This window comes from Platalea leucorodia (genome assembly GCF_965183815.1).
Source record: "Platalea leucorodia genome assembly, chromosome: 19".
Classification (NCBI taxonomy): Eukaryota; Metazoa; Chordata; class Aves; order Pelecaniformes; family Threskiornithidae; genus Platalea; species Platalea leucorodia.
This window is the reverse complement of record NC_138841.1, coordinates 6,985,168-7,001,035: the sequence shown is the minus strand read 5'-3', so window position 1 is coordinate 7,001,035 and position 15,868 is coordinate 6,985,168. Positions and strand designations below refer to the sequence as shown.

At 48.0% G+C, this 15,868-nt stretch overlaps 1 protein-coding gene across 3 annotated transcripts in view; it reads left to right on the top strand.

The window, feature by feature from the left end:
• Window positions 1-12,921, top strand: part of LZTR1 (leucine zipper like post translational regulator 1) — a 37,089-nt gene extending 24,168 nt beyond the window's left edge. For 2 of the 3 annotated variants that reach the window (XM_082330209.1, XM_082330208.1), the window contains 9 exons: window positions 13-108; window positions 1,176-1,359; window positions 3,141-3,310; window positions 5,156-5,312; window positions 6,711-6,837; window positions 7,924-8,073; window positions 8,273-8,378; window positions 9,230-9,310; window positions 12,136-12,921. In XM_082330209.1, coding sequence (XP_082186335.1) covers window positions 13-108; window positions 1,176-1,359; window positions 3,141-3,310; window positions 5,156-5,312; window positions 6,711-6,837; window positions 7,924-8,073; window positions 8,273-8,378; window positions 9,230-9,310; window positions 12,136-12,252 — 1,188 coding nt within the window. In that variant the 3' untranslated portion in view covers window positions 12,253-12,921. Of the gene's footprint in view, window positions 1-12; window positions 109-1,175; window positions 1,360-3,140; window positions 3,311-5,155; window positions 5,313-5,568; window positions 6,838-7,923; window positions 8,074-8,272; window positions 8,379-9,229; window positions 9,311-12,135 lie in introns of those variants that run through there. The other variant, XM_082330210.1, reaches the window with a different exon arrangement.
• The last annotated feature ends 2,947 nt before the right edge of the window (window positions 12,922-15,868 follow it).

Below are 15,868 nucleotides of genomic sequence, written 5' to 3'. Positions count from 1 at the left end.
TGCTTTTGACAGAAGGAAGAACGAGTCCGAGGGCACACCGCAATTGTTACAGCTCGCTGCAAGTGGCTGAAAAAGAAAATCATACAGGCAAGGGAGAGGTTGAAACAGGTGAGTATTTTAGAAAAGACTGTTGTGGCAAGGTAATGCTTATTCTACCCAATTTTGGAAATAAGGTTGTTAGGAAAAAGATGATATCTGCTGAGACAGATGTAGAACCAGAGCTATATCTGATGCTAAGGTGCTCTTGGGCAAGTAAAATAAAGAGGGTAATTAGTAATAACAGAGGCTGCTGGATGTATATCAGGCCAGGCGAGGAGCGTAACATGGAGGAGCCAAAGTTAATCCAGTTATCGGGATTTGGTGCTACGGTTCTTGGGAGCTCTGGTAACTGTCTAAGTTCTAATCTTGTGGAATATCCCTGGGGAGGGCAAAAGCTGTGTGTCATCGGGGATGGCCTGCAAGATAAGACAGATTAGAGGGAAGGCAGCGTTAAGGTTTTGAGGTGGTTCTCTTTGCCTTACTATGTCCTGATTTTGTTCCAGAGTTGAATGTCTGGTGCCTATGGTTCATTGTCTATTAATTTTGACTACTTACAGCTTTTCAGCAGCAAACATTTTATGGTTCTTGAGGAATGGGTAGCACACAACCTGCAGTAAGACATATGGATGCCTCATTGCCCCTTAGTTAATTGCTTTGCCACCCCGCAGCCATCCATCTTCACTGGAAAAGGCTGTAGGGAAAGGTTGTCAAAGTGAAACTTGGAAGTAACGGAGTGTCTTAAAATACTTCTGTGCAGCACTTTGAGCTCTGACTTTGCAAGGCAGGGATCTGTGGAACCTGCTCCTACATCTTCCTTCTCCAAGGAGAGGTGCTGCTCCTGCGGAGGGCAGAAATGTGAGCTCAGTGGAATTCGTTCCTCCCTTTTACTGAGGTCCTGCTTTTGAGCTTCATCCAGGAGCTTACATTTATTCTGATCCATGTTTGTCACAGGATATGGAACAGTAAGTCTAAGACTTATGAATTCCTTATTATCTTGAAGATAATCTTGAAGATAGTGAGATCTTGGGTCTTGAAGATTGTGCAGTAAAAGAGAAGGATCTTTCCTCTGGGTTGATAGTAATGTGTGTGAGCTGACACAGCCTTGTTGCCATGTTTGAGTGTTTTTTCTGTCTCAGAAATCAAAGCAAGATCTTGAAGACGAGGGACATGCACTGTGTCAGAAGGATGGGATTGGTGGGAATGTCAAGTTGTGCCGCCTGCAGCCGTTGCTGGAAGTGCCCATCCGAGAGGCTGAGGCGCAACCCTTCGAGGTGCTCATGCAGTTTCTGTATACGGATAAAATAAAATACCCTCGCAAAGGTAGGACAGTACGATAAAAAAAATACTAGCAACTGGGGAGCAAACATTTATTTTGATACAGAGCAGGATCAAGCATTTGCAGATGATCAATCCTGATCTAAGTGCTTAATTACTTACCTGAGATTAAAAAAAAAGTACATTTCTATCAAAGCATACTAACAGTGCTTTGTTTTTTCCTAATTCTTTTCAAACTTCAAGGAAAAGTGGGTTCTTGATCTTTCCAAAAGGTATTAAAAAAACCCAACCAACCAAACAAAAATTTCATGGTATTTTGCACATTACAGCAGCCTGCCTGGAAGGACCATGTATCCTGGCTTGGCTTATTTCCTTTTTCTGGTATTGTTTTGATCCGCTGCAAACTGAGCCCACACAGAAAAGCAGAGCAAGCCAATATTTATCATCTCTTCAAAGTGCCAATCCAAAGGAATGCCTCGAGAAAGGAAAAATCCATTTGATGCATTCATTGAAGATCCCTGAGTTAAAAACAGTTGGAGGCTGAGAGGTAATAGCCGGAGATCTCAGCTCCCACACAGCAAAGCTAACTCATGGCCTTGTTTGAGGTCTGTTGGGGAACTCCAGCTGGTGGGGCTGGGGAAGCTGCAGCCACGTGGCACAGTCATTTGAAGTGAGGTGTGTCTATCCTAATGCTGGAAGTTTTGCTTCAGTTTCAGTCCAGGATCTTTCCTTTCTATAAAAGGTAATGCTTAGGAAAATAATGATTTGTATGCAGTTGTCGCAAGGCTTTCCCTGCGAGGTGGCATGTCTGAGAGCAAGCCTAATTAATGGGGACGAGGGAACCTTCTCGTTGGTGTCTGCTGACATCGCCAGATCCCGCTCTCGGCAGGCTCACTGATCCTCAGCATGCTCATTGCGGGACAGGATCAGACCGAAGAAGGGGTTATCACACTGACTTTGTTATCACACTCCCCTTCGTTACAGGCTTCCAGGCAGCCTGCTGCCCTTCTCCCCAGCCCGGAAAACGTTCTCCCTGGTGCTTACCTGTCTGCTGGGATCCGCCAATGCCCCTGTCCTGACCATTTGTGTTCCTAGTTGTGCCTCTCGGTTCAGAGGGCAGCACCCTGGGGATCCGTCCAGAGGCTGAGCTAGTAGCATCAGGCATGCTTATCAAATGGGATTTTCCCGATTAGACACAGGGAAAGCACATGACATGCAAGAAGGTTTTCCTCTATCAAAAAGTAGTTACAGCAGATGGCCAGAGATCTCCTGCGAGGAAAGCAAAGGCTGGGGAGAATTATTCCTTGAGTTGGTGTCCCAGTAGCCCCATTGCAGTGGCCTACGAGGGTCCCCGCTGCCCCAGCCTCAGACCTGTGCACGCACAAGCACCGAGTGCCTTCATAAGGCTCTGTCGAAATCAAGGAGCTGATTGCTAATACTGGGTAAAACCCAAGGACTTCAGCTGAGCTGTTAGCAGCCGAGCACTTTGGAAAATCGGGCTGCTAGCTTCGGAGCTTGTCAGCGGTTTTAGAGACTTCACTTTCTTTTGAAGGTTTTAAAAAATTATGATCCAGATTGTCACAAAATCTTTGTCCCAAAAATCTTTTGGGGTGGCTCTTTCATGCCTCAATTTTGAAACTCCTTTTTTAGTATCAATTCAGATTTTGTCTAACCAGCAATGGAATTTTTTTCTCCATAAAAATACTCCAGTCGCTTCCCATTCTGCCATTCTAAATGCTCAAGTTGATGTAAAAAGAAATGCTTTGAGAAAAGTTTCTGGTTTTGTTCTGTGAGCTCTCCAGCATTTTTATCTCTCGTAATTTCAGGTCACGTGCAGGATGTGTTACTTATTATGGATGTATACAAACTAGCCTTAAACTTCAAGCTCTCTCGACTGGAACAGCTCTGCCTTCAATATATCGAAGCATCCGTAGATCTGCAGAATGTGCTCATTGTGTGTGAAAATGCTAACAAGCTTCAGCTGGATCAGCTAAAGGTATTCACATTTTGCATACAAAGTAACTGATAAATTTAAAAAAAGAAAATCAATGTAATTAATGCTTTGCAAAAGCTGTCAGCTTTTGCAGATTCAGTTCTTTCTTATGGTTATAGTTGTTTGAGTTATGTTAGAGTGGATTGTCCTGCAGTTGCTTGTGAATATTATGCAGGTTTTTTTCAATAAGTGTGTGATATTTTTGCATATCTGCCCTGTAGGGTGTAAAGGGCAGAGTGACTTTGACTCTTCCTCAGTTCACTCTCACTGCAGCAAGATGGAACCAGTGCGTTTTCTGGTCCCAGTGTTTTAAACAGAGACTGCAAACAGGTTCTTTCACCTGGTCTGATGAAAAACTGAATTCTGTTCTCATGCCTTTGATCTGAAAAACAAAATGTGTCTCTGATTCTTCATCTCTGTGTAGTGGGACAGGGGCTTTTAGGCATTTGCTGAAAGTCATGACAGAGTCGATACCCCCAGCCTTCAGACCATGCTGTGATGGTCTGGTTCCCACCAACAGTGGCCAGAGCCAATTCTGCTTAAAGCTGCAGAGAAGAAGCTCCTCCACCCGAGTCCAAGAGTCCAAGATCTTGCAGTACCTATTTGAGCAGCCTGTGCCCATCAGCTGGCCATATAGCTGACGGCCGCAAGCAGAGTGGGGCTAGACAAACCAGTATGCACCAGCACTTCCTCGGGCACTCTTTATGCTGTGGATTTGGGCAAAGGAAAGGCATCCAGGGGGACAGCAGCAGAGTCAGCAGCAAGTATGTAAATGCTGGCACAGCCTTTGGTGCATAGGACCATGATAACATTGGCTGCCCAGAAGCTCAAGCAAGTATCTCAGCGTTGGTGGATCTAGTGCCAAAAATTTCAGATCAGCCAGCTGCCTCCGCCCGCCTTCGCTAGCAGCAGGGTGACGGGGGCTCTTCCACACCCCGTTTGGTCAGGATCACCTTGAGTTGGCCTCCTGTCTTCTCAAGTGCGCGTTAGTCCTCGTGGGTAGGTGCCATCTGCAGATGGCATCCTAGTCATTGTTTAAAACATTTTACAGATGGGTCCTGGACAGATCCCTGTGGATCCCAGGTGAAATAACTTGGCAGAAAATAGACAGCAGTAATTATTCTTTGGGTGGATTTTGTACTCACCTTAGGGTGAGCTGGTATAGATTATATTTTTTGCTTATGAAAGTGTTCTGAGGGAAAGCCTTGGTTTGCACTGGCAAATGCAGTGCCATTTTTTGTCCCTTTAACTGTTTAGCATTAGGTCTGGTTCATTTGTCACCTTGCCACCACACTGATTTTTCTAGCGGGTTTGTCATACAAGAACCTACAAGAACTCTTCCAGACTGTGCAACCTTTACAGAAGAGGTTAAGGCAAAATCCGCACAAGGAAATCCTGCAAACTATTTGTACCCTTAATGTATAGTGTTAAGAGTTAAGATCTCTTCACCCTTCTAATTAACTTTTGGTATCTAATTGTATAAAGAATTATTATGAGATAGCAACCAACCTCAGTTAGCTCCATGAGGTTTTTGGCGTCTCCTGAGATTCCTATTTTAGAAATCTTTAGAGGAGCTAGATGGGAGACAATTAGTCTTTTCCTTGTTATTATTTTAGTCAGGTTTTTCCAGATGCTTCGAATTGTCCCGAATTTCCTGTTCAAGTAGGAACCTGAATGGTCGCTTAGTAAGGAGATCACTGATAGTTCCAGCTGCAGGATGCGTGTGGAGGGTCGTTAAGAAAGGGATGGCTGTTTACACGTGTAACATGGTAACATTTATGTAGTGCTGTAGGATGACTTCATACAGTAAACTGTAATTTTTAAATTAATATTGGATTTTTTTTAAAGGAACATTGCCTGAACTTTGTGGTGAAGGAATCACATTTTAATCAGGTAATAATGATGAAGGAGTTTGAGCATCTTTCTTCATCCCTCATAGTGGAGATTGTACGGAGAAAACAGCAACCTCCTGTTCGAACGCATTCTGATCAGCCGCTTGACATCGGTAACGTAATGCTTTGTGAAGTTATTAGTTGTGCTGGTTTTGCATTGCTAATGGTTTGTTTAGTCTAGGAAACAGCCTAGGAAGGAGACCGCTGCAGACTGCCGATTCCCCAGTTGGAGAATATAACTGTGCTTAGGCTGTTTCCTAGACTAAGACAGGGCATGCTGGTTCTTTTTCCAGTGAGCTTCAGTCAGAACATTATCCCCATCAAAATACATGAAAGGTCATGTTAAATACAGTCGTGTTCTTCTTGCAGGAAAATATCCTGATTCTGTTCAGGGAGAGAAGAGGCAGAAGGAAGGGTATAAAGAAGTGGACATTCAGTTTAAGTGGACTAGGAGGAGCAGGAGTAAGGAAGAAGATGGTGTGAGTAAGCCAGTGCTGACAAGGTAGACCTTATTGTGAGAGAGAGAGGGAGAGGAAGAAAAAGGCATGGAAAAATTAACAAAGAAAAAGAAAAGTTAATGGAAGAAAGGAAGAGAAGCTAGAGAGGAGAAGACTTTGAGAAGATAAATAGCCTGTACTAATGGTCATGCCTTTAGTTTTCATTCTGTGATTGTGCTGGAAGGCGAAGATTTGATTTACAATTCTATTACAGAATTCATCAAGGACTGACTTGGGACTAGCCTTATTCAAGACTTTATCATCCCAACACACAAAAGAAAAGGAATGTAATAATGAAATTTGCTGAGGCCACAAAATTCCGAGGCGTTGCCGGTATTGATTTGGAATACTGCACAAAAAGAATTGGGGACTGGAGAAAAAGAGGGGGAAGCCAGTCCTGGAAGGTCAAGTAGAAAGCCTTTGGCTGGCGTTTGTCCTAGGGAGAAGAGAGGTGGCATAGCCGGCTTCTGTATCCAGAGCTGGAATGGTGCGAGAGACCCAAACATCAAAAAACTGAAAGATGAACTTTGAAAATATGAGTGAATTTTGATCAGGCTTGAATGTGCTCTATTTCTCAGTTGTTATGTATTTTCAAAGGTTAATTAAAATGTTGGATAAAAGAAGCCTTTATTGAGGATTTGGGAAAGCATTTCCATTAAAAGACAAAATTTTATATTCCTGGTGGTTGGAAATCATGAGGAAAAAAGGGTGGGGAAAAATCAGATTTCTTTATCTATAGAGAACCCCTTTCAGCGTGGCTGCTGCCGGTGTTTGCTGTCAGCAGTTTGAAAGCAGAGCTGCCAGGTTTGTTTTGGGGTGGGCAGTAGGTAATGGATTGCGACAGGGAAGGATGAAGCTCATTTTCCTCCATGGTTATAAGGAAGGGCTTGCCTCCTGCTCGCCCCAAGGGTCCCGAAGGAAAGAGGAGCTACGGCTTGGCCATATATTAGTTTGATAGTATCTGCTCACCTGGAACTATCGTGTCTTTAACTATTTCATTACGTTAACTTTCAGGAACATCTTTAATTCAGGACATGAAGGCTTACCTAGAAGGAGCTGGGACTGAATTCTGTGATATCATTCTTCTCTTAGACGGCCACCCACGGCCAGCCCATAAAGCAATCCTAGCAGCCCGCTCCAGGTGAGTCGCTGTTTACTAAAACTATAACAAATATTGTCTGTGTAAAATTCAGTGCTGTGCAATCTGTGGGTCAGCTTGCTTTTTTTAGAAGACAGGGAGGAACTTTGTATCTGCATGAAGTGTAAGGTGCAGCTTTGCTCAATGAGTGTAATAAGCCTTTAAGCAACAGTGATTAAATATTTTTTTCAATTTGATACCCAGCAGGGAAAGATAGGAGGAAATTAAAAGTGTAGAGATTCTCTAGAGGTTGTGTAAGCAGCTGCACTGCACGATAAAGAACCTGTAAAATCACAGGAAGGCAAAAAGGGTGTAAAGCATGAGGTGGTTTCAGTGAAGTGGAAAGCAACAGATGTCCACTGAGGTCAGAAAGAGTCTTCTGATGGTGAACATCCATTTTGGATCATGTTAAACTTGAATCTCTTTCTCACTTGCTGATATTTAAGACTGGGTACGAATAAGCGTAACAGAAAGTGGTGCATAACAGAGACTGGGTTGTTCCCATCCTTTGTTGCAGAGGCAAGTTCACCCTTCTGAAGATGGGTCCTATTCTCCCTCCTCAGTATCTGGGTTTGTCCCTCGCTTGTGCGTTCTGTTTGCCTGCGCCTTTATGTTTTGCAAGTCGTTGTGTTCACGTAAAATTTCTATTTCAAGTACTGTCACAATTTTTTTCCGGTCCCAGGAATAATATTCGGTATTAGTTACCGCGGTATTTTACCAGAAGCATTTCACAGCTCTTAAAACAACCCCGCATGATTGGCAGCCTGTAGATACCAAGGAAATTCATAATGCTTTAAGCTCTCTACTGGGTCTTATGCAAATTAGACAAAAATCAAAGCACCATGTGTCCTAATTTTCAAGAAACAGAGACAAATTTCAGGTAGTGCTGATGGAAATCAGGGGGATTACATTTGGAGTTCTCTCACAGGCAGACATATATGAAACAACAATTTTAGCAGTGTTTTTGCCCAGGTTGTCACCTGAATTTGCTTCTTTGTAAGCTGTAGTGCTTAATAGCAGCCTTTGAACAATACGGGGTTAAACCATCTGCTGCAGAATGTGTTACATCAGTTTTATTTCCTTTTCCAGTTACTTTGAAGCCATGTTCCGTTCCTTCATGCCAGAAGATGGGCAAGTGAATATTTCTATAGGGGAAATGGTTCCCAGCAAGCAAGCATTTGAATCTATGCTTAGATACATTTATTATGGAGAAGTAAACATGCCTCCTGAAGACTCCCTGTATCCTTAAATCTAAAATAATTGAAGTATCTGTCTAAAGTGCCTGTACAGCAGCTCACCTTCCTTTTGCTCAGCCTGGGAGGATTATTTGTCAGGGTTGCATCGACAGGCACCGCATTTTAACTTCTGTCATTGATCTGTATTTACAATCACCGCTCTTACCTCTGCTTTACGGTTTTTTCCTTAATGAGATTAACAGCTACCTCTTTGCTGCACCTTACTATTACGGCTTCTCCAACAACAGACTGCAAGCCTATTGTAAGCAGAATCTAGAAATGAATGTCACAGTGGAGAACGTACTCCAGGTAATTGGCCCCAGGCAGCTTTAATTAGCCGCTCGGCTTAGATGCAGGAAAGCCAAGGGGTCCAGGCAAGCGGGTGCCCCCAGCGCCAGGTTCACTGAGTCGCTTCCAAACTGGCATCCACTGAGACTGCACGAACCCTTGTAATGACAGCGGCCCTGCGCGGTCAGCACGTGTGCAGGGCGCAGCCTTCGGTGGCTTTGTCTCCTTACCTGCTTTTTGTGTCGTTAGCGGTCCTGTGCTGAAGCGCTTAGCAGCTATTGCTCAGCTGGCCAACAGGATGGTCCTCTTCAGCTCCTCGTCCCCGTTGTAGAGCAGTGTTCCTACAGGGCTTTTTAAGATGTACCGTGTGCTCAGCACCCAACTCCAAACGCTTTTTTGGTAGGCATTTGTACCAGGACAAACGGTGATGTGCAGGTGACGTTAGCTTTGTTTTATCAGTAATGCTGACAGGATCTGGCAATGAAGTTTAAGCTAACAAAAAATATTCTGTGATGAGAAAGCCTACAAAGCCAGCTACTAGGGAGGCAGAGCAAACCCACTGCAACACCAGCAGAATCAATTCCAGCGTTAACTGCTCTTGGCTCTTGCCCGTGCCAGTCTCACTGGGGCACTTCAGGGAACCTGGCTCTGAAACAGATCTGCAGTTTCCTACTGGTTATCTCCTGAAGACTCCACACATTTTAAATCCAAGCCCTGTTTTTGAACAGTTCAGAAAAGATTCAGGTTTGTCGTTACAAAATGGAGATGATTCCCTAGCTCAGAGGAATTACCTCCTCTGAGTCAGAGCAGTGTTTGTGCCCTGTACATTTGAGCCATGCAGAAGGAAAATCACGTTGTTGCTTTTGCTCTAGATTTTAGAGGCGGCTGACAAGACCCAGGCCCTGGACATGAAGAGGCACTGCCTGCACATCATCGTTCACCAGTTCACCAAGGTTGGTTGCATCTTTTCTGGGGCTTTTGAGAGCTGCTGTCCTCTGTCGCTGCGTTGGTTAAAGACACATTAATATAGGAATCTGTTTCATTCTTTCTCGTGTGAGACAGCTGAGAGCTGGCTGTGTATCACTGACACTCTCTGACAAGTCTGCTGGGCATACTTTTCACACTAAAAATAAACAAAAGACTAGAACAGCCTGGTCTGGAAATGTGAAGACCTTCCAAAACAGAAGTTACCCAGAATTGCTTCCATTTCCACTTGTTCCAGCTGTTAATTTTGTGCCGTGCCATCGTTGGGTTCTCATGTGTATAGCAAGATAAGTTTGTTATGTATTGAGGGCACAAATCTCTCTTTCACTGGCCGTTCAGAGTGTGCTATTCATATTTCTCTTGAAGTATTCTCTGTCATAGATGTTATATTGTCATGTGCTCAAAAGGCGAATTACCACGTCCTCACTGGGCTTTCCGTAGTTCCCGTGTGTTGATACATGGGATGATGCATTAGTGATAGGAAAGGTCAAGAGCCTGATGTGCTGATATTGCTGTCCTCCCTCGAGAGAAGGGCATTGTCATTTAGTTGTTTCTGTGAGATACGATCCCTCCGTGAGAGTTTCCCAGCACGTCACCAGTCTGTTGCACGACTGTTAGCGTTGTTGAAATTGATAGATAAATCCTAGGAATTGTGATTTCTGGATGCTACACGCTTATTGATAATAATTCCCTAGTTAGTATTCAGGTAGCTCTCTATCTTCTCTATATTTAGTCTCACAATCCTCCCGCCGCTGTCCATGGGGAAGGAAAGCATCGCTCCGTCCAGTTTGTATCTGGAGATGAGACGCAGGGAGGTAGTCAGGCTCTTTATTAAATGCCTAAGTTGCCCAAGTGTAATGCATTTTACATTCAGAAATAACTGAAAATGCATGAAAAGCTTTGAGAGTGGAGCCAGCATCCAGGAATCGCACTCTCAGGGGAGAGTCCCCAGCACGAGGTTACAGCCCGGCCTTCATCTTAATGTCTTTTCTTCTGGCCTCGTGAACCCTGCGGAGCGGCCCAGCTTCAGCAGGGGATGGAGACTGGTCCCGCCGTGGGTTACGGGATAGCCTGGCGGCTGGGACGTCTCCTGGGGTTTGGGGTCAACGCGTTACAGACCCTGAGAGCTGTAATCTCACGGTCTCGACTTCCCAGTGGAGGCCACAGGAAGACAAACAGGTTGGCACGATTCTCACCAGAACGTCCTGGGGAGAAATGAACATTGCGACACTTCAGAGAGAGAGATTTGAACTGAAGGGCGTTACTCGATTGTGCTCCACTGACCAGAATATGTGGAAATGTTTTATATTTAAACTGTTGACTGTTAGAACAGTTGTCATCAAAATGTGGCTGGAAGACTGTCAAGCAGATGTGCACGAAGAAATCTTAATTACGCAATGTTTTTCTTTGGCCTGAGAGGCTTCAGTGTGTGATTTTTGGCCTGGCGCTGGGTGACTCTCTGTGTGGCTGGGCACGAACGCTCGCCGTTCTGCTCCCTGGCAAGCCCCAGGCTCTGAAGGGTGGTTTGTTCTGGCTGCGCAAGCCCGGTGGGCCGTCAGGGCTTAGGCAGGCCGGGAGTACGGCCGTTGGGATCTCCTGTTCTTCCAGCTTGATTAACGCTGCTCTCGATTCAGACCGTTAAGGAGTTTTCGCCCCCCTAAGAACACTGAGGAGCTGTTCCCAGAGGTTTGCTAGTTTGGGCAACGTCATTTTAGGCTCTTGTGTGTGTCAGTATTGTGCAAAAGCCCTAATAAAACTGCTGTTCTGAAGTGTTTGTACTGGCACCCTGATCTGTTCCTCCGCAGCGCGTGCCGCGGTGCAGGGGCAGGATTCCCACCGAGGTGAAGGGGGTCTCTTTCCCTCCCAGTCCTCGCGGACCCTTATTTTGGGAATACTACTTCAAGCACATGTCCTGAGCTCTTTCTGAAAGCGCACTCAGCCCTTTCCTTCCTGGCTTTCAAAAGATGCTCAGGACATTTTTATTCTTTATCACAGTCGAGCTTCTTCGAGTGAGGTGATACCTTTTCTTAGATCAGTTAATACAGGCTGGATAAGTGGACAGGCTTTTAGGCACAAGGCTGGGCACGTATGTTAATAACTCTAGAAGGAGGGATTACTGGCTCATTACTGTGAGGCTGTGGAGAAGGAAGGAATGTGTAGAGCTCCCTTTTGATAACAGCTGAGCTTCTGAACAGCTTAAGAGCATGAAGTTTGTTGTAGATTCTCACATACCTGATGTGGCGAAGGTTTTTGTTGGCTAGTGCTCCGGTGACCTGCTTTGACTGCGGGAGGCAGGCCAGCAAAACCAGCACGGACGCTAAGCACGACCTCTCCTTAGGAGCACGCAGAAGCAAAGAGATCAGGTCCTAAGTCACCTTCTCAGTAGAAACACACAGACTTCAAACTTCAGGGCTGTGCTGGAGCCCAACTTTGCTTTTAGGAGAGTGCTTAGTTGGCACCCATTAGCGGTGGAGCTGTCAATACAAACAGTAATTACGCTCCTTTCTCAGAGAGGCAGTGCTGGGGTCAGCATTTCTGCGGTTCGCCACCCCCATCCCCTCCTGCAGCAGTCTGAAAGGGGGTTGTGGGCGCAGGAGGTCGTGACTGGAGCCCCCGTGGGCCGTCCTCTGCTCCACGACTGTGATTTCACACGTGCGTGCCCAGCCTTCGAGCTGCCTGACCTGCCTGTTTCACGTGGGGTGGCAGGGGTGAAGCGGTGATACGTCAGCTATGATTTGGGGAGGGTTTTAATTTCTTTCTGTTTTTTTCTGTTCTGTTTTTCTTTTCCTTGAAGGTCTCCAAGTTGCCAAATCTCCGCTCCCTAAGTCAGCTACTCCTTCTTGACATCATAGAGTCGTTAGCTAACCACATATCAGACAAGCAGTGCGCAGAGCTGGGCTCAGACATATGACGCGCTTTGGTAATCGAACTTTTCATTTGTTCCTCAAAAAAACTAGCACTTTACGGCTGACTCTCTTTTTTACCATTCCATACTGAGCTGTCTATAGCAGGCGGCCAAGAGGAGCACGGACGGCCGACTTGCTCTCCCGTGGATTTGCTTGGTTCGTACCTTTGGGGAGAAGGGTTTGGTCTCTCTTACGCAAATGTAAAATTGAAACCATTACAGGAATTAATTTATTCCACGTGGTTTTGGGAGTAACTAAGTTCAGAACCAAGCCCATTATTACTTTTATACTGTAAAATAAAGCAGTCATGAGTAAGAGAGTCACTAATGCTTTGAAACACAATATTTAAAGAATACTATTTAAAGAACTTCAGCTGACACAGCCAGGGGCTGTAAGTGGAAGTCAGATATAACACAACTGGAAACAGAGAGCGTTTTCACAGTGAGGCTGATCGTTGGACCGGAATGTAGTGACTTTTCAGAGACGCTCCGTGGCGTGGATTAAAAGATAAGCCCTCTTGCAACTGCCTCGATTGCCGGGCTGCAGGAAGCCCAGACCTGTGCTCTGCAGCAGGTCAGACTAGAAGATTACAGCGGTCCTTTCTGACCATCAAATCCATTAATCCTGTCTCGCCAAGCCTTTCTAAATCAATTTATTAATAAAGAGTTAACATCTTCTCCTGGCATTTCATGATTGAGTTGGCTTTCATTTTGGAAAAAATTAAGCAAAAAGAGCTCTGAGCTTGATGAAGGTCACTTTGTTAAAAATAAGTGTGCTACATCTCGTTACTAATTTTATGCTGAAGTGTCTTCCTCAGTCGTTGCCTTTGCAGGAAGGTGAATGAAGGCAGAGCGCCCTTCCCAGCCGGTTCGGAAGCAGCTGCCGTTCCCTCCCGGCTGCAGCTCCCCAGCTCCCCGCCGTGCTGGATGCTTCCCACGCCGCGGAGGGGAGAGGAGCTTTACCTCTCCCCGGCTGCTGAATTATGCAGCTTGGTTGGGGAGCGTCGGCGATCAGCTGGCGTTGGTGAACCATCTGCAGGCAGAGCTGCTCCCCAGCCCGAGCCAGCAAGGCAGCCCAGAGGAGGGAGCGACACGCAAGCCGAGAATCCAAACCTCGTCCTGCCTTAAGCGGCACCAGCTCGCAGAGGTGAAGCAGAAGGCGGCGCTGGCGTGGCGCTGCTCTCTGCTTGGCTTTTTGGAATGGCAAGAGTGGGCTTGAGCTGGAGCGGTGGCAGATCCCTCCTGGGGAGCGCAGCTGCCCAGCCCCTGCGTTTCCACCCCTGCGGCCCGAATTTTTAACTCGGGCCCGTGAGGTGTTCCCGGTGCAGTACGAGGTGTGAGCTCCTGTTCAGCACCCTGTAGCATGGCACGCACGTGCGTGCCTCGGTGTGCTGAGGGCGTTGCGGTCTCTGTGCAGTGCAAAATGCGTCGTTTCATGTAATCCAAGGGAAATGCTTTAGAGACCGCTCGATCTCTCCCAGCTGACGGCTCGCTGAGGTGAGGCAGGCCAGAGGTGGCAGATGCATCTGGGAGCCCAGGGAGTGCTTCCAGATGCCTCATAGGTAACGAAGTCTCATCAGAGGTCGTGTTAATTGTACCGATGGTCTGCGTGTTCCCTGGGAAACCAGATCTGCAAGTGGAGGAAGGTTATCCACTGCAACTTGTAAGAATACTACAAGTTATTTTCAGCAATGCTGAATCCACTAGAGGACACCCATTTCCCAAACATGCGCGGCCTGGTTCCCTTGGTAAGGAAGACCAGGCTGATTTCAACTGTGCCGTAACCAGCCCCTTTGACTCCATTTTCTCAAACTCTTTGGGGTTTGGAGCTTACTCCTGAGCCCATCGGCGAGGAAATGTGCTGCCTCTGCACCCTCTGAGCTGGGGCGCTGCGGGCGGCGGTTTTTAGTCCCGGCTCTAGTGACCGTAGTGCTTGGTCAGAGCTGCATTACATCGGTGGGGTTTATTGTCTGAAAAATTGCAGTCAACAGCGCTGTTACATCGTCGTCGTGATTTGCCCCTGCGCTGCTGTTGTGCAGGGTGCCGGGACCGTTGCACCCCTCCGAGAGAGGAGCGGGGGACCTGCCCCATGGGCAAGGCTGACGCCTTCGGCCTGAGCCGTTCCCCCGCACCTGGGAGCGCAGGGGGGCTGCAGCAGGTCCCCGCGGGGCTGGGGCTCAGGAGAAGGAGGCAGGGGAAGAGCCGGGGCTGTTGAGGGGGGAATGGGCCAGCCTTCCCGTAGGGTCAGGCGGACGCGCGGCCCCGCCAGCCCCACAGGCACCCCTGGGTTTCCGAAGGGCTCTCGGGATGGGAGGTCCGGCAGGAGCAGCTGGTGTTGGAGGAGCTGGGCCAGCAGCGGGCTTGGTTTGTGCTTCCTAAGGCAATTGAGAGTCCTTTTGTGCTGGTGGCCTCAGGAGCCTTTCTGGCCAGCAGGTTCCCAGGGCTACTGGTGCAGCCTTGGGGCAGTTTTGTACTGGAATTTTGGGGAGCATGCTCATACTTCTGCATTTGAAAAGGAATAAGTAACGGCGTGGCTGTCTAGCTTTGTCTCAGTCCTGCAGTCTCCACCATATGCAGGCCATGCTGGCTCTTTAAAGCCCTCAAGTCCTGCTTTACTGGCGTCATTGTCCACACGCTGGGATTTATCCCAGCAAACTGCAAAGAGCAGGTCCCAGCTAAGCACGGGGCACCACCTCCGTCCCCGTTCGGGCTTGCGGCGTTTGCTGTCAGCACGTGGCTGCTGGCCGGAGCAGGGCATCACTTTCCCGAGGGAACACGCCTGGCTGAAGGCCATCAGGCTGCACAGGGGCAGAGACCCCCCCCCATCACGCTGCTGTTCGGAAATCTGCTGTTGTCACGCCTGGGTGTTAGGTCCAGGTTTATGAGAGGCTCTTGGCCCCCAACAGCTGCTCCCGCCGGCGTCGTGCAGTGAGGCCGGGCGCCGTCTCCTCCTGCCTGCACAGAGCCAGGGGCAGGCACGGGAGCCCCGGCGATGCTGCCGGTTTGCTGGCAGCTCTCCCGTGGGGCTTGGTGGGCTGCCTGCCCCTCTGCAGGGCGCTGTCCCCGTGGGGAGGCACCGCTGGTGGGAGAGTGGGATGCACCCCTATCCCCAACCCCAGAGCGAGCCCCGGTGTGGTGGGGGGCCAGACACCTTGGTGTGTGAAGAGGGAGAAGTACTCAGGGGTGCTGAAGTCAAGAGGCCCCAGTTTTGCCACTCCGCGCCCACCACAGGGCCTGCAGGGCCCCCTCAGGACCAGCTCCCCCCGTCCCCGCTGCCATGTGCGACCTGTCACAGTTTGGCCGGAGCCCAGCAAGGACCAGACCCCACTGCGGATCAGGACCTCCTTCAGCTGCCCTGGGCCCGTCCCTCCTGTGCCACCACCAGAAGCTGCCAGCCTCCCGGAGCGACCTGCACATCCCAGCCAGGGCTAGCAGGGTCCCCTCCCGGGGCACCAGTCTGGTTCCCGGGCAGGAGTCATGCTAAGGCTGCCCAGGGGTTGCTGGGAGTAGGAAAAGCACAAAAAGAGAAAAATTACAAATTTTAATAAGGAAACGTGTAGTGAGGGAGAGCGCGCTGAGGTCCTGCCGGAGGGAAAGCCCACGGAGGGAGTGGGGCCCAGGC